This window comes from Aythya marila, assembly GCF_965140915.1.
Source record: "Aythya marila genome assembly, chromosome: 15".
NCBI lineage: Eukaryota > Metazoa > Chordata > Aves > Anseriformes > Anatidae > Aythya > Aythya marila.
Window position 1 is genome coordinate 9,182,715 of NC_139056.1, and position 22,039 is coordinate 9,204,753.

The following is a 22,039-nucleotide window of genomic DNA, read 5'->3' on the forward strand; positions in this document are numbered from 1 at the left end:
CTTTCAACACTACTTGCTACCGCTTCAGCCACTTTAGTTAACTATTCATTCATGCCAATTCCTCACTTCTTCAAACAATTTAGGAATTTTCCCACACCCAACCAGATCAATGTTTCAGGGAAATTAAGGTAAGAAGTTCAAGAGATTTAACTTCTGTTCAAAGAACTGGTCAAGTCAGGAAGACGTCTTAAGTGTAACGGGCCCTACCTTTAATAAACTCATATTTACATGCCTACTACTCACAACTGTCTGAGGCTCAGGCAAGAAGAATGAGAATCCATTAAAGCTACCCTGCTCTATTATGTAGTCCCTGAGAAAACAGTGATTTAGCTTTGAGTTCCTTACGTTATTCCAGTGGATGTGCAAACAAGTCATTGATAGAGAACCAAATACTACTTTGTTTAGACAATGTAAATAACATCTGCAGTTTGAGTATAACCAGGCCAGCCTCGCAATGGTTTGATAAAAAATATTCTCAAAGAATGTATAAAGCGTCAGTCAGAATAAATCATACAGGAGTTCCTATATTAAGATTTTTCCTTCAGTCTAAGCTCCTTTACAAAAAAGGGAAAATAATCCTCTTGAAGAAGTCTTTCATGACAAATTACACACTGATCAGTACCTGCAAACACTAACAGAACTACTCAAAAAGGCAAACTCAGATGTACCTGGATTACATACTGCCTGAAACCTTACCAAGCACACTGATGCAGGATGTTCTGGGTTCCTGTACACATCTCAGCATTGCTTCTCCTCCCCTGGTCTCAAAGCAACTACAACATCAGTACATAGAATTGGTCAGCAACACAAGACCAGAACCATCGCACAGCAACTCAATAAAAGAACTTAGTTGGCTTCAATAAAATTGTGCAGATTTGTCATAGCATGGTGGCCCCGTTCCTTATTATGGTAATGGGCAACACTGCTACCATTTTATTTCTTGGTTTCTAGTTCCTTCCTTCTTGGCTAGGTTTACATCCATTACATCCCATATCCAGAGCTGACCTGTCCAGTTACGCCTGGCTAGCACATTGTTAAGACCTAACAACCAAGGCATGCAATCTTGCAAGAGGTCCTTTTCATCTCTACCAGTTTAAGGCATACTAATTCCATCGTACTTTCATCATCTCATTAGAGTTTAGCAGAGCAGATATGCAGAAGTGTGTCCTGTGCATTCCCATCGGTCCATGGCAGGATGTCAGCAAGAAGCACGTGGAAATTGTTTGAAAGTTGAGAAAGCAACAGCTTTCTATTCAAGAACCACTGAAGACTAGACTAGAGGCAAAGATAAATGTGAAAACTGTAAGAGAAAATTAAGTGCAATTCCACAGGTGCTCCAAGTTGCTCTCTCCTGCTGTATATACCCAGATAGTGCATGCACTCAGGACAAATTCAAGGGAAGAAAAACTTCAGTTAAAAATAATTCAGAATTGAGCCAATAGAAAACAAAACAACAAAACCTCCACAAATAAGTCTTCAAATGAGAGTCTTACAATAACAATCTTTATTCAAGAGAAACTGAAAAGAAATACTTACTAGGACTTCATGTACTTACCCTGAAAATAGAACTCAAGAATATGCTACTTATTCAGTATTAACCATTTTAAAATGAGCTCATGAGCTCCAGCTTATTTCAAGAACATATAAATTTGAAGGCAACAGAGAAGATAGTTACCACTTTCATACGTGCATATATATGTTCTATATATCCAAACTCTCTTTATACACACACATATATAAATCATGTATATACAACATATTTTACTGCCACCTTGTGAACAGTTTCTGAATAAGGAGGTTAAAGTCACATAGACCCAATTCTATCATCATTCACATTTAGCTCAACTGACTTTAGTGTAGATACCTTTTGAACAAGTACTCAACGCAATGGCAGAATCAGGTGTTTAATGAAGAACATTTTAAAAGCCTGAATAAAATAGATTTTAGTCTTCCACAGTTTTCATAATCTTTGGCTTCACAGTTTATTGCCACAAACATTATGGAAAATATCACTATATTCTTTCTGATAAAAATATCGCAGCTTTGCATCCAAGCTGTATTACTGTCTTCAGAACAGAATAAGCTGGTGCCTGTAAAACAAAGAATAAAAGACTAAATGATCCTAGTAGAGTGGTGTTGTCTTTGAACTACATCTATCATAAGGAATAGTAAACATTTTAAAAAATTCACCTGTATTTTAACCTAATCTACCCTAGAGAAAACCAAATAAAAATTAATTCTAAATAAAGGTTCCATTTCACTACAAATATAAGCTAAGAGGAAAAACAAGTGAGGAAGCTACACATTCCTCCTCTGATATTCAGGGGAGCACAGTATTCTTCAGTAAACAGAAATACTTCAGTATTACACCCCTTCTATCATGGTTGTGTTTATCTATCAAGATGATGCCTCAATTTTCCAACTGTATTAATAGCATTTATTAGCCATATTTTTAAAAATATTTAATTCAAACTTAAAGAAGATCTTTACTGTCCAGAGGACAACTCTTAATAAAACACAATCACTAACACTTGACATGAGTTCCAACAGATTCAAACCGTTCCAGAAATATGAAAGCTCTAAGATGCCGTGCTATGTCAGCATTTTCTTGTCTTTATCTTCAGGAAAGAATATCATAGAATCATAGACTCTATGATTCTATGAATATCAAGCTCCTTATTTTCTATTTCTCAAAGAAAAAGCTGTGTCACAGTCACTGAATAAGGAAGACAAGAGTGTCACACCTAGATCTTTGCTAACAGCACGCATTAGTTAACATTGTACTTACTCCCTCAGCATCATGCTCCAGCCCGATGTCATGGTGCTCCCGTTCATCATCCCGAAATTGCTTTATTATCTTTAAAAATAGCAGTTAATTAGTAAATGTACTTTGCAGAAAAATCAAGGCAGCTAGAATACAGAACTACATCTCGTTGACCGTTGTATACACCAGGACTGGCATCTGAGGCTCATGTCTCTCAAAAGCTTCTCAAAATCCTGAACCTCCAATTGGCCAAGAAGGGGATTATTTGCATCCCCCTTAAAATCTATTCAAGTGTTCAAGAAGTCTTTAGAAAATTAAGCTATGGTTTAGTATACTACTGTCTTTTTCAATGTTTTAAGAAAACCTGTAGTCATAGTGACTTGTAACACTAATTTCACACATACAACAGTTACTGACAATTTAATTAAAAAAAATTGAAGTCCTTGCCTTGCCAGACAATCAGTAACAGTGTCTTCCTGTAACTCCACAGGGCTTTTGTCCACTTTAGTATACTCTAAAGAACACTACTTTTCTCCTCAATTTTTTCAACTAGTACGTAAAGGTTTAAAGAATTTCCTCTTGAGATACCTACAGATAATTAGGACTGCTTAATGATACGCTCAGAATTTACACTCAGGTGCTGTCCCAACCCAAGTGGTTTGCATTGGTTTTACCTTTATTACTGGTCTTCCTCATACTGACACTCTGAATAACCTTGCTGCTCAACGTTTCCTCTGTATTTCACACTCACTTCTTAGCCCTTATTTTCATGGGCAATATTTTCCTCACATAGATCAGCACAATTTGATTACTTATGATACTATTTTGGTATCGAGACAACAATTTGGAAGGATGCAGTCTTGGCTAGACATTAAACTAAGCACAGCTGAACACAGTAACGGTCAGCAGAGAGCTGGAAATGTGCACACAGGCCCTAGAGCAAGCTCCCACCACCCAGAGCACAAATGAGGTGAACATGCAGCACTTGAAAGCCCCTCATAAGCACCCTACAGGAGTGTGTCCCAGTTTGATGCTGGAAGTACTTGGGAACTAGTTCTCTTGCAGCGCTAACAAACATTAGCCCCGTTCATGCTCTGAAATGTTCAAAACTAGATACAGTCATATGCAGTATAAGCAAAATGTTACTATACAGACATAGTTTTTCTTTTTGTTTTCCTCTAAACCCTTCCTTTCATTTAAAAATAATCAAGATTTAAGTACAATTCTCCCAATCAAATGGAGAGTGATGAATTAATGAAAGCATGCTGAAGCTAATCTTACATTTTAATCTTGTTCCTCGATCAATTTAGTGTTATTGAAGGAACAGCCATCCTTTTATCCTAATGTTCCTATTGACTTTGGAATTCCAAATGATAGAACAAAGAGAGATATGCTGCAAATTCAATCAGCATATTGTTTTCTGAATCAAGTCACATTATGTAGTTCAATGAATTTGTTATGCTAGTTTTCAAGTCATGGTTAAATACCTGCAACAGCTCCTTGTACTTTTCTGGATCTTCTTCCATAAGAGTTCTGATCTGGTTGTTATAGTGATCCGATATGCTCTCTTCCACTGCCACCGTGCAAGCCATCGCGCCCTTCTTTCCAAGTAAAGCGCTTCCAGCCCCTGCGATTGGGGTACCAAACATATGCAATGAAATCTGAAACAACGTAAAAAAATTAAGTACTTAAAAATTTCATAAAGCAAAACCAGCAACAACGTGACAAACTCACCTAAAACAAAACCTGCTACATTCCAAAAAGGCAGCAAAACAGTAGGTCGAACCCTGTAGGCAATCATTAACTCGTTAAACTTTTTCAAGTGGTCTTTTTCTTGATTCCACATTTGCTGCAAAAAAGAAAAATGACAGCAAAGCGTAAGACCAAAAGAAAAAGTTAAACATTTCCAATAAAGCTAATAAATGAAAGAGTAAACTAAACTGCTGAGATCACACACAATGACTGTAAAGGCAACATTATTAACATCACAAAAAGGAAATGTGCAAGAAGGGGAAGTGAAGAGCTGACTGTGTATGCTTGCAGCCTAGAAGGCCAACTGCATCCTGGGCTGCAACAAGAGTAGTGGCCAGCAGGCCGAGGGAGGGGATTGTCCCCCTCTGCTCTGCCCTTGCGAAGCCCCACTTGCAGCACTGCGTCCAGGTCTGGAGCCTCCAGCGCAAGAAGGATGCAAAGCTGCTAAAGCAGGTCCAGAGGAGGGACGCAAAGATGATCAGAGGGCTGGAGAAACTGTCCTATAAAGAAAGGCTAAGAGAGCTGGGGCTGTTCAGCCTGCGGTGGGGGGGGCCTCACTGCAACCTTTCAGTGCTTAAAGGGGGCTTCACAAAAAACATGGCGAGTACCTCTTCGCTCAATCGGATAATGACAAGACAAGGGGGAACGTTTTTAAACTAAAAGAGTGGAGATTCAGATTAGAGATTAAAAGTAAATTCTTCACTCAGAGCATGGTGAGGCACTGGCACAGGCTGCCCCATCCCTGAAGGCATTCAAGAGCAAGTCAAATGAGGCCCTGAGCAACCCGATCCAGCGGGCGGCGTCCCTGCCTGCGGCAGGGGGGTGGCATGAAACGACCCGTGCGTCCCTTCAACCAGAGCCGTTCTATGACTCTAAGATAAGATAGTTACAGCTAGGGAACACAAGAGTTCTTTTTACGCTCCAAGTGCTTTCCCCAGAGCACCAGGACAACGCGCAGCAATTCCCCCCCGATCAGCCCCCCGCTCCTTATAATCCTAACCGCCGACTACAAGGCACACAGCTCGGGGAGCCGTGACCTTCCCCGTGCGGCTGCGTGGCGGGGCGGGGGCTGCCCGCAGGGCCGCACCTGTATGACGGGCCCCGCGGCCGACCGGCCCAGCACCGCCATCTGCCCGGCGTAGATGCGGTTGGCGCCGTACTCCCCGGCGTGGTCCACCCGGATGATGCGGTCCACCACGGCCCTGTTGATGCCGTCCAGGCTCGCCGCGGTGCTGCGGAGCCTGGGGGCTCCCCCCGAGGCAGGCCAAGGCCGCGGCGCCCCCCCGAGCCCTCCCCGGGGCCGCCCCAGCGAGCGCCGCAGCGCCGGAGCCAGGGCCGCGGCCGCCGCCATTTTGCTGACCCCGCCGCTCCGCGTCGCGGAGCGCTGACGTCATCACCGCGGGCCGGCCTCCCGCCGCCCCGTCCCGCTCTCCCATTGGCCGCTCGGCGCCTCCGTATTGGACAGCGGGGCTGTCAGTCAGAAGCGGCGTCCGCTGGTTGCCGTGGAAACGGGGATGGGGAGGGCGGTGCTAAGGGGGCGGGGGCTGCTGAGGGGCCGGCCGCGCGCCGCGCCTGGGCGGGAAGCGGCTGAGGGGCCCGGGCCGCCCCGCCTCACCGCAGCCAGCGCTACACGGGGGTAAAAATAAATCTGTAAAGCCCCACGGCGTCAACGGAACTTTTCTTAAAAATAAGTCAGCCACTAGGTTTAAAAAGAAGACATTTATTACACGTTAATTTCCCAGAAATGAAGAGAGAGAACATCACAAAACAGTCCATAAAAAGAACATGGTATCTCATGTAAATTACCAGTGTCCTGACAGAAATTTCAAGTTATGTACACATTCTTTGCACAAGTTCTTGAGAGGAACAATCTTTAAATAATAGTAGGCTACCTAGAAACATTTTTCTGAGTCACACAGCTCCGTCACCTCAATTAACTAAGAATTTAAAGGGTACTGGCATATAAGTTTCGGAATGCTGTATTTTTAACTACAAATAGCATAACTCTCAAATATTCACAGTTTAGAACAAAAAGAGTAGGCTTCAAGACATCTGTACATGAATGAAGGCAAGTAATAAAGCCTTACACGTGTTAGAGGCTACTCCGTGCCCATGAGACTGCAGCAGGGACACCCCGTGGTGACCTGACAGCTGCTGGTTTCTCCCTGTTCACAGTGTTTAGGCAGAACTCTCCTCTGCTGGTTTTCTCTAAACCATTTTATCTAGTGTTCAACTGGCCTTACTGTCTCAGAGCAAAATAAATATCAAAGTCTCTTGAAAAATTTACAAAGCTGATTTCAAACCCATTACATGTTTTCTTCTCCTATGGACTATTTCAAAATGCTGACATTAAGTTGCTTTGCTTTGGTTTTATATGGTGAGCAGGAAACACGTAAAATCACACCTCTCCCCTCACCAGTTCTTAAAGTATAATTCAGTTCTTAAAAGTATAATTCATAAAAACAGTGTAAACTTTTTTAAAAAAACTTTCAGTTCTGATTACATTTTACTCAAAACACCTGAAAAAAACAGGTGTATCATAAACCCTACCAATCTTGAAATTGCAGCACCAGTAAGTGTCCTACTGTACAATTTTTGGACAGGTCTAACACAGTACAAATAAACAACATTCCAGTCTTGGAAACTGTAAGGCCTACTAGCATAATCAACATGAAGAACGTTAAGTATTCCTGACAGAGAATGCAGTGCCACAGTTCCAGTCAGCTTCGCAGTTTTCACATTACGCTAATGTTCTCTTCTTACCTAGCAATTCCAGGAGTGTCAGGAAGTCAAGTTCTTCTGGCTTTTTTGTGGTTTTCAAGTACACTTCTGAGCTTCTGTTATTTTTCTGATTAGGAACAACTTGTCACGACTTTCCTGGAAAGACAGAATACAAAGTACACTCTAGATAAAAAGAAGTACAAGTTACCTATACACAGCTTATTTCTTTATTAGGAATAAATTGGTGCTCTCACTAAATGGTACTCTAATTATCAGTTAACAACATCCCCTCAACTGCCTAAACAATTTTAAGTTTACAATGGTTTTGAATTCATTTACCTCACATTCAAAGTTCTGCTTTGGGCCTAGCAGAAACATCTGACAGACCCAAAACCTTTAAAAATGTCCTTCAAGAAGCCTAACAACAGTGAGCAAACAGAAATAAAAAGCAAGAGCAGCAAGGCTTTTGCTCCTAAATGCATTATAAGCTTCAAATATCTCTTCCCAGCACACTGTTTTTCTAAGGACAGATTGTTAAGTGTCATATCTAAAAGAAGCACTTCACAAAACCCAGATTCTTTCTTAAGAAAGTGAGAAATAGTAAAAAGGTGAGAAATAGTAAAAAGGTGAGATTTGGACTAGAGCAGTTTGCAGACAATATCAAACTGGTAGATGGCAGCAGATTTTGATGATTGCAAACAAGCATATCTGCACTAGTGACATTCTCCAAAAGACTAGTTAGTGGTGATTTGCTCCACCTTGAGTACCTATTGCAGGTAGTGCTGGGACCCACAGTCAGGAATAAGACCAGATGTGACTTAATAGAAATATAGGCCTGGAGAGAAGGGTAGTGAATTAGGTGCCTGTCCATGACAGTAGAGAAGGAAACAGTGACAGAGGTCGTATAAGATGGTGGAACAGACAGGAGCCACAAGGTTGAGGTTCTAATTTGTCAGGAAAATACATGCATATGGGTAGATTTAAGCAAGACAACAGATAAAGAAGAGCAACAGCACTTCTTAGAGGCTACAGTTGCAGCTAATAGCTAAGCAAACCAACCAGACTGAAAAATGCTTCTGTACTTCAGTTATTTTTCCCTTGTAACCTGTAAAACATTCTTCACTGCCTGTCCAAAACCAGATATCCAGAAGACTTTGAAAACTGTTGTTCCTCTGCATGCCTGATTACTGATACAACAAGGAAAATTTCAGGGGCACAGAAAAGATAGTGGGTCAAATCTTACCATAACCAGTTGTTCCCTCAGCTGCTCAACCACTCTTTTATGGGCTCCAGCCAAGGCAATAAAATAGAACATAATAAGGCTGCGAACAACAAACCAACATTATACCTTAGCATCATACAAAACAGAATTGATCAGACAAAGGCTGTTAAGGATCAGAGGAAATACAGTTTTGTCCGTATGAGAAAAATACTGGGGAAATAAAAATAAATAAAAATCAGCACAGAGCTGGGCTAGGTAGGGCATAGCTTTGCTCAGAATGACCTGTGAGATATTTGTGTTGTCAGCAGGCTAGGACAGAGCTCTAGGAGATGTAGAGGCAGGGCCTCTATCAGATTTTACAGGTTGTGTTCAGACATGCCCAAACACACACAAAAAAGAGGACTTGATTCTTCCTCGGTACACAGCAACAGGTTCAATTCAGGAGAACACATTCAGAAGAAAAGGCTGGATGGAGTCTGAGATAAATTTCATGGTTTCTCAAGTATAGAAGTTGAAGAAAATGCCTGAAAACAGTCAGATTAAACTGAAATGAAAAAAAAAAAATCCATTTAAACACAAGAAAAAAGAAAAACCATATTGCTGCAAGAGCAACCAAACACTGGAAAAGGCTGCTCAGAGAGTTTGTAGAGTCTCCACTTTTAGCAACATTCAAAACCCAACTGAACAAAGTACCTGACAAACATGAATAAATGGCAAAGACAAAAGAGCCGAGGCTTCATAGAGTCTCTGATGCCTTTAACTGCAGATGGACAATAATTGTTTGGGACCAGTTCAGTAAGGAAGGAAATGAACCATGCAGCTGCATGACTACATAAGGTCTTCTCACTACTCACCAGACAACCATAAAAAAGGGTACTGCAAAGGCTTCTGATGCTATGCCATTAAGGACCATCTGTAGACCTGTTGGAAACCCAAGTATTGTATGTGGAACAACTGCCCATGAAGTGTTAAAATTCCTGAATGGCCCACATGCCTTAGAGGAGGGGATACTGTCAAAGAAAAGAAGAACAGAAAGGAGATGCTACACCAAAACGTAAAGACAAAATAATCCAACACAAGCCCATCACCTTGTTGCTGATGGGGTAAAAGCGTACTTCATCTTAAACCCATGTTTATATGGACTACATAATAATTTGACTTCATTATATGCAAGTGTATTTTATTCTAATTTATTATTACAAGTGTATGTGGTATCTGCTTTCTAGGGAAATTTCAACCTTAAGGCAAATACCAACTTCATAGAAGTTAAATTGCCACTTACTGTGCTATGCTGATTCCCAAAGGGATAAAAGCCAAGACGAGCCCAATCAACAGCACCACCAAGAAGAAAAAATTGGAACTCGATGCTCTGATAGGCCTACCTGGAGGCTTACGTGTGTGTATCAAGCTGATCTGGAGAGGAAAAGGGAGCAAGACTGTTACCAGGTACATCTGTCTACATACGCGCAAATACACCTCCCCCACCAACTTTATTTTCCCATCTTGCTAGCTGGTAGTGTATTTGAAGTAACCATCATTCCTTTGATGGACTGAGAAGGGATAAGACAAAAATGATTTATATTCTTCTATAAATCATCATCTCCTGTTTTGTGGAAGGGTTTGATCCAGAGAGAGATTCACACACTTGCACAGAGCCAAATGACACGAGACATATGGTGTATGATCTATGGTGCATCCTTTAGTTTTCATCTGCTGAAGCTTCATTGAATACATCCCCTCTTGTCAAAATTAAAGAGATCGATATGAAATTGTTGCACAGGAGATGTCTAATCATAGAGCAAAGCTTCTGATACACTGAAATCACATCTCATATGTAATACATCTTCCATTTCCCATTTTGCTTCCAAATATGTAGCAGCTTGGCAAAATCTTGTCCTAGTTCAAAGCTCTGTTAATGGTAAACACTTTTTTTTTTTTTTTGCAATGATTTGTTATATATTATCTTCTATTATAAAAAGATATTCTTTTAAAATAACATAATGAATTATATTGATGATGCGCACCATTAAGGTGCTGTTTTGCTTGATCTCAAAGGAAAATTCTACCTTGTCTTAAAAGCAAAAAAACACACAGAAAATGGAATTCTATTACCTCATTTCCAATATACTGCATCCTCGTTTTTTTGTTTTGTCTTTAAGGTTTTGTTTGTCTTAAATCAATTAAATATCTGTATTGAAAACCAAACAAACAAAACAAAAACACACAGATGTGCTGCTCAATTTTATTTACCACACCTTCATTACCTTTTTAACATAAAAGATGATGAAGTATTTTATAGTTGCTATTGCAGGAAGAAGTGGTGAAAAGAAGGTTCCAATCCAGCAGATAGTCTGTCCATAAATGATTTCCAGGACATTGTCAGAAATCCCAAATTCCTGCAAACCACACCACTGAACTAGCTTCCAAGAGCAATGAGTAACTAACAACCTAAAAACAAACAAACAAAAAAACATAATTAGTTCTAGAGTTCAGCTGAATTCTAACACATCTGAAATATCTGGAATACAGAAATTTAGCATTAAAGCATTAGACCACACAAAATAAAAATGTCTAAAGAAGATTAAAATATCAAAAACTACATCGATCTGAATAGCAAACAAGTACTCAAATCGCCAGAAATATGTTTTATTTTAAATTTCGTAATTGAGTTAGAAATATAGGAAATTAATAATTGAAAAAAGAAACATTTCATAAATCATTTTTGCAAAAGCACGCTCAAAAGGCAGAAATACTTACATCCTAGGGAAGTCCATAAAAAGGGTCACAGCAAGAATTATCATGAAATCAAATATCAACAGCTTATACATTTCTTGCCCAACTGCAGACTCCCAGCACTATAAAAGCAAGTCAGGAAAAAACAGGATTTTAAGTCTAATAACAAGTGGGGAATAAAATCTGTCAGTCACTACAGCAGCAAACTTTTCAATCAGTTAACACTAATATAGTTCAAGTTGTATTAATCACATTTCTAGAGCATTCAAGTGTTTTCAGAGCTTCCAAGCTACGTTTTTTGTCTGTTTTTGAATACAATTTGTCTTATTGAAGCAAAAAGACAGTAACACAACCATCTCCAAAACACAGCTACCTCAAATAAACTTCATGTCAGTCACAAAGTCTGAGCTAAATAACCTGTCACTGGAACAAGATCATTGGAGTTTTAGATAAATGGAAGTTGTATGAGAGTTGTACTGGTGTGCATTAAGCAGTAAGCAGCAGCACTAAGTACAACATGAATGACAACCTCAAGTCCAAATCTGAATAGCTCTAAACAAGCAAGTCTCATGGAAAAAGAATCTTTGTTTTTAATCATCTGAACTTGCAAATAAAGATAAATCTGCTTACAGGATAAAGTTTGTAATTGTATCCACAGGCCTTACAGTTGTCATCGTCACAATGGATCTGACTCCACAGTGAGAACAAGAGAACACCAATGTTGGCCAACCGCACAAAGACACACCTGGAAGAAAAGAAAAACCCAATTTTAAAAGTGCCAAAGCACAGCCATTCTGGCACCTGACTCAGTTTGCATAGGAGCCCAACGAAGCTGCACAGAGGCCAGAATGCGAGAGCTTTAATGAAATAACCAAGCAGATAAAGCTTGCTTTCTTTAGTAACAGGTTAAATCACTTTTCACCTTCAGGCTACAGTCCCTTAGTTTCTTTTCACAGTATTGTTTTTAAATCAGTCCTTTAAGTTCAGTCCTTCAACCCACAGTGGGCTGCTATTCTCTCAAGAACAGTTTGAGAGGCCAGATGACAACTCTGTGTGCAGCATTTTCCTCTTCAGTGGCTTCAGGCCTTCAGAGACAATAAGCCACATCAGAAATAAAAAGCACAGGGGCTTGACCAGAGTTCAGATGCTTCAGTCTGGATCTTACTACCTTAAGCTGCCAAATTCCAGTTCTTCATGCTGTCACTTTAAGGTATCTTTTATCCCCAGACTTTTAACTTCTGCCTTGAGCTGCTGTATAGCACTGTAGCACGAGTAAAGCTGGTTGCTGTGCACACACAACTGCTCATCCAGGGAGCTGCTGCACATAAAGCAGTATGAATTGACAGCTCTGCAGGCAGCACTTTCTAGTAATTTCCCTACAAACTTTCAGACTGTTGAAGATGTCCAGATCACACAGCTAAATGGAACAGAGAGAAACTTGGACACTAAATGGCTGCACTGTACTGTCACCAAACAGGAGACTGTTTCCAGATTTTAAATGAAAGCTTCCAATGAAACTTAAGTCAAACAATGCCTGCCTGGCTTACAGTGCCCAGGCCCTCCACTGCAGGGAGTCCAACCTCTCTGTGTCTTGATACTGGAATGTTTACAATATCTCTAACCTCTCAAGAACAATTTGTTCAAACATCCTAGGCTACAATAAAACCATCTTTACCTCAACAGTGTCAGCTTGATTTCAAAGGCTGGTGAGTAATCTTCAAATCTGATCAGAATTGAAAAGATCTGAGGAGCAACAAAGTTGGCCAACGTGATCACCATTGAAGGCAAATACTGAACTAAGAGATTAGTCTGGAAGTCCGTATTGCTGCCGTTCTGTACAAGAGATGAGAGAAAGATGAGACTACATGCACACATACATTTCTGACATTTTGCTCCTTTCAGATACGTACCCAGAACTCAGGCAGCACCTGTTTTGTCTTCAGCTTCTTCCTATATTTAGAACAAGCCTGACCACTGCCGTTTCTGCAGTTTGCTGCTACACACCCTTGCTTTCTTCTCCCTTCCTTCTGCTATGAATATTTTAGTGCTTCCCCAAAGCTTCTGTTGGAAGAGACTGTTTTCACCAAGACTTGCATGTGGCCATATTACCTAGCCTAGCACTAAATCTAACAGCTTTTAGACCTATGCCAAAATGCCAACACTTTTCAAGGTATTCTTACAGGTGCCAAGCAGCTCCCCGACTTTCCCATTATTTTAACAAGCTCCTCTACCTAATAATTTAGGCAAAGTCAAGATATCAACTCTTATTCATAAAGCTCCATTTCTATTAGGATCCTTTAACCCTGGAGTCCTACAGAGAGCTCAATTACTGTTGTGAAACTGTTAAACTGCTGCTTGCTCATGCTGTTCTGCTTCTGAATCACTCTTCCCATCTGTTTGTCCTGCCAGGGGTGAACATGCTAACAACTGTATTCTTTACACTACTGATGCAAGAACCTTTTCTTCTGCAAAGCACTCCCTGCTCCAAGACTTCCTGTCTCACCACACAGCTGTAACTCAAGCCACAATACAGATCATAATCTTTGCTCTCCCCTTCCCTTACTGTTTGTTTTTGCAGCTGAACAGTGAACCAGATCAAGAAACTGACCATAATGAAGTTTGTTTTGACTCAGTTCCCTGAGTCAGCTCATTGCCCAGACACACTAGTGGTTGTATAGCAGATCACAGATGTGAGAACAGTTACATGGCAAGGAAAGCGAGGGCTGCTTTTTTTTTCAGCTGCTCCAAGGCACTCGAGACAGAAGCCTTTGCATCAGAGGAAGACATCATTGTGCTTTTTCTTGCACATGCTTCTTGATCCTTCTCACTCTCTGCTACTAGTAAGTATAGGCCTTTTAGAAAGCAAGTGTTTTCAGATCCATTACGTGAAAGGTGCTATATTAAGATACTTGGCTTTCACAACACTTCCTCTTGCTCTAATCACCACACTTAATTGAATCTGTCCTAAGGTCACGTCTGATACTTACATTGGACTTTTCTTGAGAGAAGGCAGTTGCTTTATAAATAGAGTAAAAACATCCCAATAAAACTGCAAGAACAATTATATTTAGAAATATTCTCAGAGAGTAGATGCGTAGCTTTTCTTTCATTGTCCTGTCAGCTATTTTTCGTTTAATTCTTTCTTCCTCCAAGTCTGTCTACAAACAAAAGAAAAATAAAGTTTCATTTTTTGATGCAGGATATAACTTTTGACACCGTATATTCTACCTCTGGGATGTTCAGGCTCTGTGATATGCAAATCTATAGCCTGTTCTAGGAGGGTCACTCTACAGCCTGCCCAAATGGACTGAACTGAGAGTGCCTATTCATTGCCACAAACATGTCCACGCAGGAATGGGAACTCCCTGTGGGAGCCCAGCATGGTTTGTCTCCTCAGTCTGGGGGCCCAGTAGCCAAAGACAAGCAACTTGTAACCTATTACATCTACTGTATTAGTAACATCTTCTTGAGAAAGACAGCTTGTCTATTGTGAGAGACTGGTCTCAGATAGCTTGGTACTAAACTCTGAAACAGGCCGGCCTGCTCATCTCCATAAGGTAAGTTATGACTCAAACTTTTTCTGCTCTGTGAAGGTCAAGTGGAAGCTGACACAGAGAAAAACAAGCTCAGCCTGGAGAAACTAGTCATGTAAACTTTGTATATTTCATCTTAACTCATGTGAAAATAGAGTACTGACTGTGAAGGCAACATAACCTGGACAAAGCCAAATTATCCAGGTATTTTCTGAGGACTCATTTCCTTCAAATAGTATTTCAAAGAAAACAAAAACTTAACAAAGAAACAGAACTTCAAACATTTCCTTCAAACAAAAGGGACAATTTTTTTTTGTTGTTTTTGTTGGTGGTGGTTGGTTGTTTTTTTAAGATATGAGTTTTTGAGGCAAAAATGCAGTAAGAGCCTATGTGGCTCTGGCTGTAAGATTTAAAAAACAAAAACAAAACCCTGAAGATGGCAACTGAACTTTACTGGAGCAGAAAGCAACTCACTGTAATTTATGAAATCGATAATTACAGCTTTGTGGCTTGAGGCGGAAATATTTTTTTAGAGGTCACTGTTTCACTCCACTTCCAGTGTACAGATAGGAAAGAAAAAAAAAAAGGTAACTGGCTTCACCCAAAAAGCCTTTCAGAGCTCTCTAAAGATACTTGGTAAATTTATTAGCTCCCTCAGTATTTTGAATGTGCACATATGTCAAAGACAGCTAGTGAAAAAATTTTAGCATCTTCTTATGACAACCATGCACTGAATTTGTGAAGTATCCCTTCTGAATGTTATTCCTCTCCTAACAACTACCTAACACGTTGCAGACTTACAATCCAGCATATTCAAACTGACTCCCAACAGTAAAGGTTTTTTTTTTTGCCCACAACTAGAATAGCTTTTCCTGTTTCATTACGTAGAAACTAACACAGGAAGCGTGGTTGGAGTGTGAGGAAGAGGCAGATAAACAGCAAACAGGTTTGGCTTCAGTCCCCAGTGAATCGAGGAAGGGCCTTCAACATCAGTACCAACTCCTGTCACGTTATACCACAGTTCTAGCTACCTAGAAAGCATGCAAGAGGATGTGGTTCCCTGGTTCCCAGTGTAAACTACTTCAGTCCTTCTTATCCTTATTCCATTACCTGCACAATTACACACATCTCTTTTTAGTCATCCAAGTTATATTAAACGGTAATTGTAGAAAAATACACTAGATACTCACTTGGAGCTCGTACTGCAAGCTGCGATGTTTTAGCCGTGCTGCATTCAGATCTGTAATGCAGAAGTCCCAGCCTGCAAAGACTTTATTACAGTAGCTCTGGAACTGATCTTCATCATGCACCAAACTCCGCTTAAATCCTGACGCAGACCTAAGGAAAAGCACAACTTTACTTCATTCAGGACATATTTTACAGAATCACAGAATTTCTAGGTTGGAAGAGACCTCAAGATCATTGAGTCCAACCTCTGACCTAACGCTAGCAGTCCCCACTAAACCATATCCCTAAGCTCTACATCTAAACGTCTTTTGAAGACTTCCAGGGATGGTGACTCCACCACTTCCCTGGAGCCACAGGGAACAAAAATAACCCAAAACACAAAAACCCTACAGCTCAAGCAACCTAGCTGAAAGCCTAAATAATTCCCGAAGAGCAACCAGGAATATCTGTATTGTATCACTGAGTTTGAGAAAATTTCAGTGCGTGGTTCTGGAGCAACCCAAGACAACTGAGACCAACACAGGTTAATTCACTGTGCCGTTTAGCCACGTTCATTCTTTCTATTTTTACATATATAAAATATTGTTGGAGTTGTGTTCTCCCTTACTCCCCATTTCAGCTCCCCAAAAAACAGGCAAAGGCCACTGTGGTGTTGCAACCTCAAAAGATTCTCCATTTCCATACAGAACTATTCTGTAATTCAGTGTTCCCTACAAGTGAGAACGCAACATAAATTGTGCAACACATAGCAGTAAATGAAGTATACCCACATCTTTACCTTTTTATTATCCAGACAAGACTTAGCGCAAGGTAGGCAAATGTAGTCAGCAGGTATGCTAGTGGAAAGTTGTATCTCACGTTACGGAGCACGGCAGCATCTATTGCGTAATAGCCATAAAACAAACTTGTTGTTTCCAGGAATCCCTGTGAGAAAATGCGAAGAACACTGTTAAAAAAGAATTTGTAACAGTAGCAACGACTGCTAGGCTCAATCCTACCTGGTTTGAACCAAGTGTTTTGTAAATTTAAAATTTCTGTTGGGGCCACAAGCAAGCTACAACAGTCTGTAGCTTCTAAATACTGACATGCTTCTAACTGTCATGTGGACGCTCCATACTTAAAATCCCTCCCCTCTCCAATCAAACAGCACTGTGACAGGGACACTAATAAGCTACAGAAAGCACAAGAGGAGGCATGCTCTAGATCATGTACCATTTAACAGCTGGGGAAGAGAGGCACAGGCTGCAGTGTGCAATGAAGCTTGACACTCAGTAAAAATCTGTTTAAAAATGCCCTTCTCACAGGTAAGGGATAAATGCTAATTTTACCCAGTGAGCCTATGCCTTAACATTTTTGAAAATTATCAAAGCACAATTCCTTAAGTAAAATATTTTTGTGTTTTACATGTTATGTGAAACTTAAGGGAAAAAAAATGAAATTACTTACAGTTCCAGTGAGCAAATCTTTGAGGTAAGTATAGAAGTAAACAAGTCCCTTATTACCACTAGGTGTATAAACTGTGCAGAGAGAGTCTGTTAAAAGAAAGGCAGGAAAAGTCACTCTAATAGTAATGCCCACTAAACTGCCAGACCAAGTTAATTCAAGTATGACATGTTCTTACAGGAAACAAACAAACAAAAACAACACAGTATTTCTCTGTCCTGGTGGGTGAGGGAAAAACTAAAGGCATAGGGAAATCTTACAAACAACAGCAGTACACAGAGAAGATGTTTACCTGTGTTCTTTGGAGAAATTTTAGCAAAGCTACTGTTGAAAATTCCATATTTAGAGATGACAGTGGGAAAGGTAACAAAACCAAACATCAGGATAAAAATTAAAAAATTCAGCAGGACCAGAAAACGAAGGAAGGAGAAGTAGGACTGGATGCCAGTACCAAATTTCCCTGGGAATAAAAGAAGCATGTGTATTACTAATTAAGATGATAAAGATCACTGAAAAGTACAAACAAATTAGAATTTCAGTTACACTAACAATAATAATATAGCAGTAGTAAAGAAACATTACTAAAGCCAGTTTTAAGCACTGTGGGCTTTTAGAAATGGAAAAGGCAATGTGACTTTTTAATCACTTTCACCATTATATTTCTATCTATCCTGTTTTATACAGTTAACACTTTCTCATCACCAGTAATGAGGGTAACTGTTTAACCCATACAGGTACATCTGACATGTAAAACCACTAATAAAAGAGCAAGTTGAAAGAGGAGAAACCAAAAGAAGGTGAATACCTTCTATGCTGTGAATATCATGCCGCCAAAGCTGCAAGTAAGATAACGATTCCTTGATATCCTTGAGAACTTTGCTCCATGATTTACTACTCGTTCTTTTCCACTGATTCCATCCAGATAAATATTTTATATTGGCCTGCTGATAATCCCTAAGAAAGACGAAATACAATTACTGAGCACAAGAAATACTTTTTCATTGCATGTAACAGGACCTAGTGCAGTGGAGCCTGCTTGGAGCCTTCAGAGGGGTATCACAGTGCTAGCAGCTGGAGTAACGTATGCTAGTTGCCCCCATTTGTTCCTCTTCTTAACTGTCTTATCAGGTTAATTCAAATATAGCAAGTCCTCTCGTAGAAAACACTTGCCTCTCCTAGAAAAAAAATAATCAACTTGATAATAGGACAACACAGAAAAAACACGTAGCTGTACTTCCTGGCAGGATCTTTGAGAAGTCAGTGTCAACAATCTCATATTCACAAATGGCTGAAAAAGGAAGAGAAAATTCTTCAAAAGCATGTTAGTAAAGACATCCTGTTTTAAAATTTTTATCTCTATAAACTATTTACCTTCCCTCTTACAACATTATAAATGCAGCTGTTCAAAATAGAAAAATAACATTTTTGTTAGAAAATCAAGAAATCAAGAGATTTCAAAATCAGAATGAAGGTCAAAACATGTTGTAGGGTAAAAAAAAACAACTACCTTATCCAAAGCTATGAATTGGTTTCAATATTAAATTCAGTGCATAACATAAAACAAGCATTTTAAAAATTATTAACTTTTACTGATTCGGTTTTCCTAAAATTCACTGTAAACTGCTAACTCAATGACTTTGAAAAATTGTTTCTTTGTCAAATATGTATGGGTGTAAACCATTCTAAGAATAATCTGCAAACAAATGTCAAAGATGACCACAAATTGTCTGCAATTTTTGGTGATTTTTCAATAATTCCTTGTAGATTTTTATACAATCTGCATATACATTTTCATTTTAAAAACTGCTACATGGCCAGCAACAGTGTCAAAGAGAATTCTGAGTTGCTCACTGTTTGCATTTTGTTTTAAGAAACCTTAAAAACAAACAGCCCCCCCCAGAAACATAGCTTGAAAACTGATGTGTTTGCAGCAAATGCTGTTCCAAAGCCTGACACCCCTGAAGAAGGGCAGCAGTTAAGTACCCATGAGGAAGGAGCACTAGAGCAGAAGACAAAGGCTCTGATTTTTTAATAGTTGGTACAAAACCCTATTTATATGTATAAGTGACTCACTGAACAGCGTACTGTGTCAGGACCACAGCTATTGCCACATGTGCTCTATGTTGATGTGGTTTCCATAACTTAAGGTGATATTAATTTCATTCCACTCAGCTGAACATGAAATTAGGATTTGGATAGGAAACCTGATTAAACCCTGCTTGCGGCTATCAAAAAGCAGCAGATGATCTCATTTTTAAGTGTAAATACTCACAAAAGGTTTCATTGTATGGAAACTACAGGCTACAGCATGCAATGTTTTAAACAAACACTTCACAGAACGATCTGGCTTGTGTTTGCTTTGCATTTTAAATGTAGGCGTGGGCTGCATATTCATTCCAGACACTGAATATTCAGCATTTATTATATCAAGCATTTTGTGTTGGCAGCTGCTTACAATACACACACAATTACTGATCTGTGGAGGAGCCAAGGAGCCCCACCAGAATCCCATGGCATTAGAAACTTGTCAACAAGCTCAGGACATCCCAACTCCATCCCTAACAAGCACCATGGCCACAGAACTGCAATTCCTTTTTAACTGAGGAATCAAGCTTTATACACTCAACTTCAAATAAAATTCCGTGTATGGAGAACGTTCCTTTACCATGATCTAGATCTTCTGTAGCTCCTTGCGTACCATCTGCAGTGTTAAGCTTGACTCCAGAGGCAGGCTGCAAGAGTTGTTACCCAGGTTGAGCCACCCCTACCTGGTCCTTCCCATTTCCAGCTGCTCTTGCAAGCAATAGTTTTCTGTGGCGCATCTGTTTGTACTTTCACCTCTCCCCTAGCTCATCACCGCAACTACCAAGCACCTGATCTAAAGGTCCAAATGTGCCTAGACAATAATGTTGTAAAACCAAGTAATGGACTCTTTTCCCATAAAAGCTTTCAGGCTAGCAGCAGGACAGGAGACAACAGACAGGTTACAAGCAAGAGACACAGGCGGGGCAAAGCACACAAGCCCCAGCTGAGGGTTACCACCAGAGGACAAGGAACTGCTCACGGAAAAAAAAAAAAAAAAAAAAAAAACAATTTAAGAAAGGGTGAGAGAAAAAAAGAAAAAAAAGTCTCAAAAAGCTCTTTCCAGGCAGAATGCGACACATTAGGGAAAGCATGGTGTATTTGAGAAAACTGCCAACGGGAATGAGGAACAGCAGCAGGCACAGCAGAGAGAGAAGGGACTAACTCTAATGACAGATGATCTTTAAAAGGGCAAAACCCCAAGACAACAGAAGGAAGTGAATCGTTTCAGAAGCCAGGAACATATTTGTCTGCAGCAGGTAATTCGCAGTTCTCTTTTCTTCCAGCTCAGCTGGTCAAATGCTCCTTAATGCCAGCCAAAAGCCCCCAGTCCCACCTCCGCAGGTGAGGATGTGCCAGGGAGCCCTGTTTTGTGAGGGAAGAGCCTGGGGGGCTTCTTTTCAAAGCCGCGCCCCACAGGGCCGACTAAACCCCATTCTATTTCTGCCTCCCATCGTACGTGTAATACACGTACGTATAACAGCGTGTAACTTTTTTAAAAGTCAAAAAACGCGTGAAGACTCACCGTAACCTCCTCTTCTCCGCGATGCTCAAGGCGTGCTCCCTCAGGGGGCGAGCGTCCAGCTCGGCTCCCTCGGGCTGCGGCCCCCGGGCCTCTCCAGCTCGGGCCCCCAGCGAGCCCTGCGGGTCGTGGCCGCCCCCGGGGCCGGCCCGGCGCCTCAGCACGGAGCGGTAGCTGGGCAGCTCCTGCAGGAAATCCGCAGGTGCCGCGGCGTGCGCCTCCTCGGGGAAAAACATCTCTGCGGGACGGAGGAAGCACGGCGGTGAGGAGCAGAGCTCGCGCAAAACATGGCACCCGGCCGGCGAGGAGGGCAGCCCCGTTACAGCCGTCGGCACCCCAGGGCGCTGAGGGGGGACGGGGGCAGCGCTGCTCCCTCACCCCGCTCCCTCAGCTCCCCGCTCCCTCCCCGCGGGCGCCCGCCGCCGCTCCGTCCCCACGCAGCCCTCACCCGTCCCGTCCCGTCCCGTCCCCGCTCTCTCACCGCTGCGGCCGTCCGCCCCCCATGCCGGCAGCTCCCCGGCGACCCCGAAGCCGCTCATCGCCTTCCCGGGGCCGCCCCAGCCCGGCGCTGCCGTTTCCGGGCGCTGCGGAGTCGTGAGGCGAAAGCTGCCGCGGGGCCGGGGCCGCTGGCGGGGCGGGGGCGAGGCTCCCGCTCCGGGCCGCCTCCGTGGGGCGCCTCACCCGAAGGGGGCGCCCTCAGGCTGGGCTGAGGGGGTCGGGGGGCCGAGGTTGGGGTCTTTCACGTCCCTATCCCCGTCCCCGTGCCCAAGGGAGCGGCTGTCCCCGGCTGAGGGAAGGGGGTGGTGGCGGCGGGGGGGCTTCTCCTCACGTCCCCGCCCGGCGGAGCCCCGCGGTGTGAGGAGCGGCTGAGGTGAGGGGGCTCGGCACCGTGGCTGAGGTGTCCGGGTCCCTCCCTCCTCGGCATCACTTCGGACGTTGAAAAGAAGGATTTCAGACTTTGGGGCATTAAAGTCTGTTCATTCCTCATACCCAAGGCTTAGTTAAAAACCACATGAAGAAACATGGCATATAGACACTAACAAAAACTTTTTCTTTTTTTTTTTTTTTTTTGTAGCGAA

At 41.6% G+C, this 22,039-nt stretch overlaps 2 protein-coding genes across 3 annotated transcripts; both read right to left on the minus strand.

The window, feature by feature from the left end:
- Positions 1 to 1,481: 1,481 nt before the first annotated feature.
- COQ7 (coenzyme Q7, hydroxylase) lies at positions 1,482 to 5,879 on the minus strand. 2 transcript variants are annotated; one of them, XM_082772083.1, is made up of 5 exons: positions 5,604 to 5,879; positions 4,499 to 4,613; positions 4,252 to 4,391; positions 2,789 to 2,857; positions 1,482 to 2,090 (listed from the first exon to the last, which is right to left on the minus strand). In XM_082772083.1, exons 1-5 carry the CDS (start codon positions 5,865 to 5,867, stop codon positions 2,013 to 2,015), a joined length of 666 nt encoding a protein of 221 aa, XP_082628209.1. In that variant the 5' UTR covers positions 5,868 to 5,879; the 3' UTR covers positions 1,482 to 2,012. The 2 variants fall into 2 exon arrangements, with proteins under 2 accessions (XP_082628209.1, XP_082628210.1); XM_082772084.1 differs by lacking the exon at positions 4,499 to 4,613 and having other exon boundaries at positions 4,252 to 4,425.
- A 347-nt stretch (positions 5,880 to 6,226) lies between these two features.
- TMC7 (transmembrane channel like 7) lies at positions 6,227 to 21,817 on the minus strand. Its single transcript, XM_082772248.1, has 16 exons — positions 21,442 to 21,817; positions 20,964 to 21,198; positions 18,162 to 18,310; positions 17,649 to 17,816; positions 17,360 to 17,445; positions 16,692 to 16,837; positions 15,916 to 16,063; positions 14,180 to 14,350; positions 12,868 to 13,025; positions 11,823 to 11,937; positions 11,217 to 11,314; positions 10,724 to 10,907; positions 9,742 to 9,872; positions 9,314 to 9,469; positions 8,481 to 8,559; positions 6,227 to 7,393 (listed from the first exon to the last, which is right to left on the minus strand). The coding sequence occupies exons 1-16, from the start codon at positions 21,497 to 21,499 to the stop codon at positions 7,334 to 7,336; spliced, it is 2,142 nt and encodes a 713-aa protein (XP_082628374.1). The 5' UTR covers positions 21,500 to 21,817; the 3' UTR covers positions 6,227 to 7,333.
- Between the last annotated feature and the right edge of the window lie 222 nt (positions 21,818 to 22,039).

Bases quoted from the DNA above. Each gene is read 5' to 3' on its own strand.
- TMC7 (XM_082772248.1), bottom strand. From the start codon at position 21,499: ATGAGCGGCTTCGGGGTCGCCGGGGAGCTGCCGGCATGGGGGGCGGAC. The intron at 17,446-17,648 runs GTAAACATCTTC...TTCTTTTAACAG, and splicing joins AATTTCTCCAAAGAACACAG to ACTCTCTCTGCACAGTTTAT. The intron at 14,351-15,915 runs GTGAGTATCTAG...TTTTGTTTGTAG, and splicing joins GCTTGCAGTACGAGCTCCAA to ACAGACTTGGAGGAAGAAAG.
- COQ7 (XM_082772083.1), bottom strand. From the start codon at position 5,867: ATGGCGGCGGCCGCGGCCCTGGCTCCGGCGCTGCGGCGCTCGCTGGGG. The intron at 4,614-5,603 runs GTGCGGCCCTGC...TCTTTTTTGCAG, and splicing joins CCGCGGGGCCCGTCATACAG to CAAATGTGGAATCAAGAAAA. The intron at 4,392-4,498 runs GTGAGTTTGTCA...CCCCAATCGCAG, and splicing joins TGTAGCAGGTTTTGTTTTAG to GGGCTGGAAGCGCTTTACTT.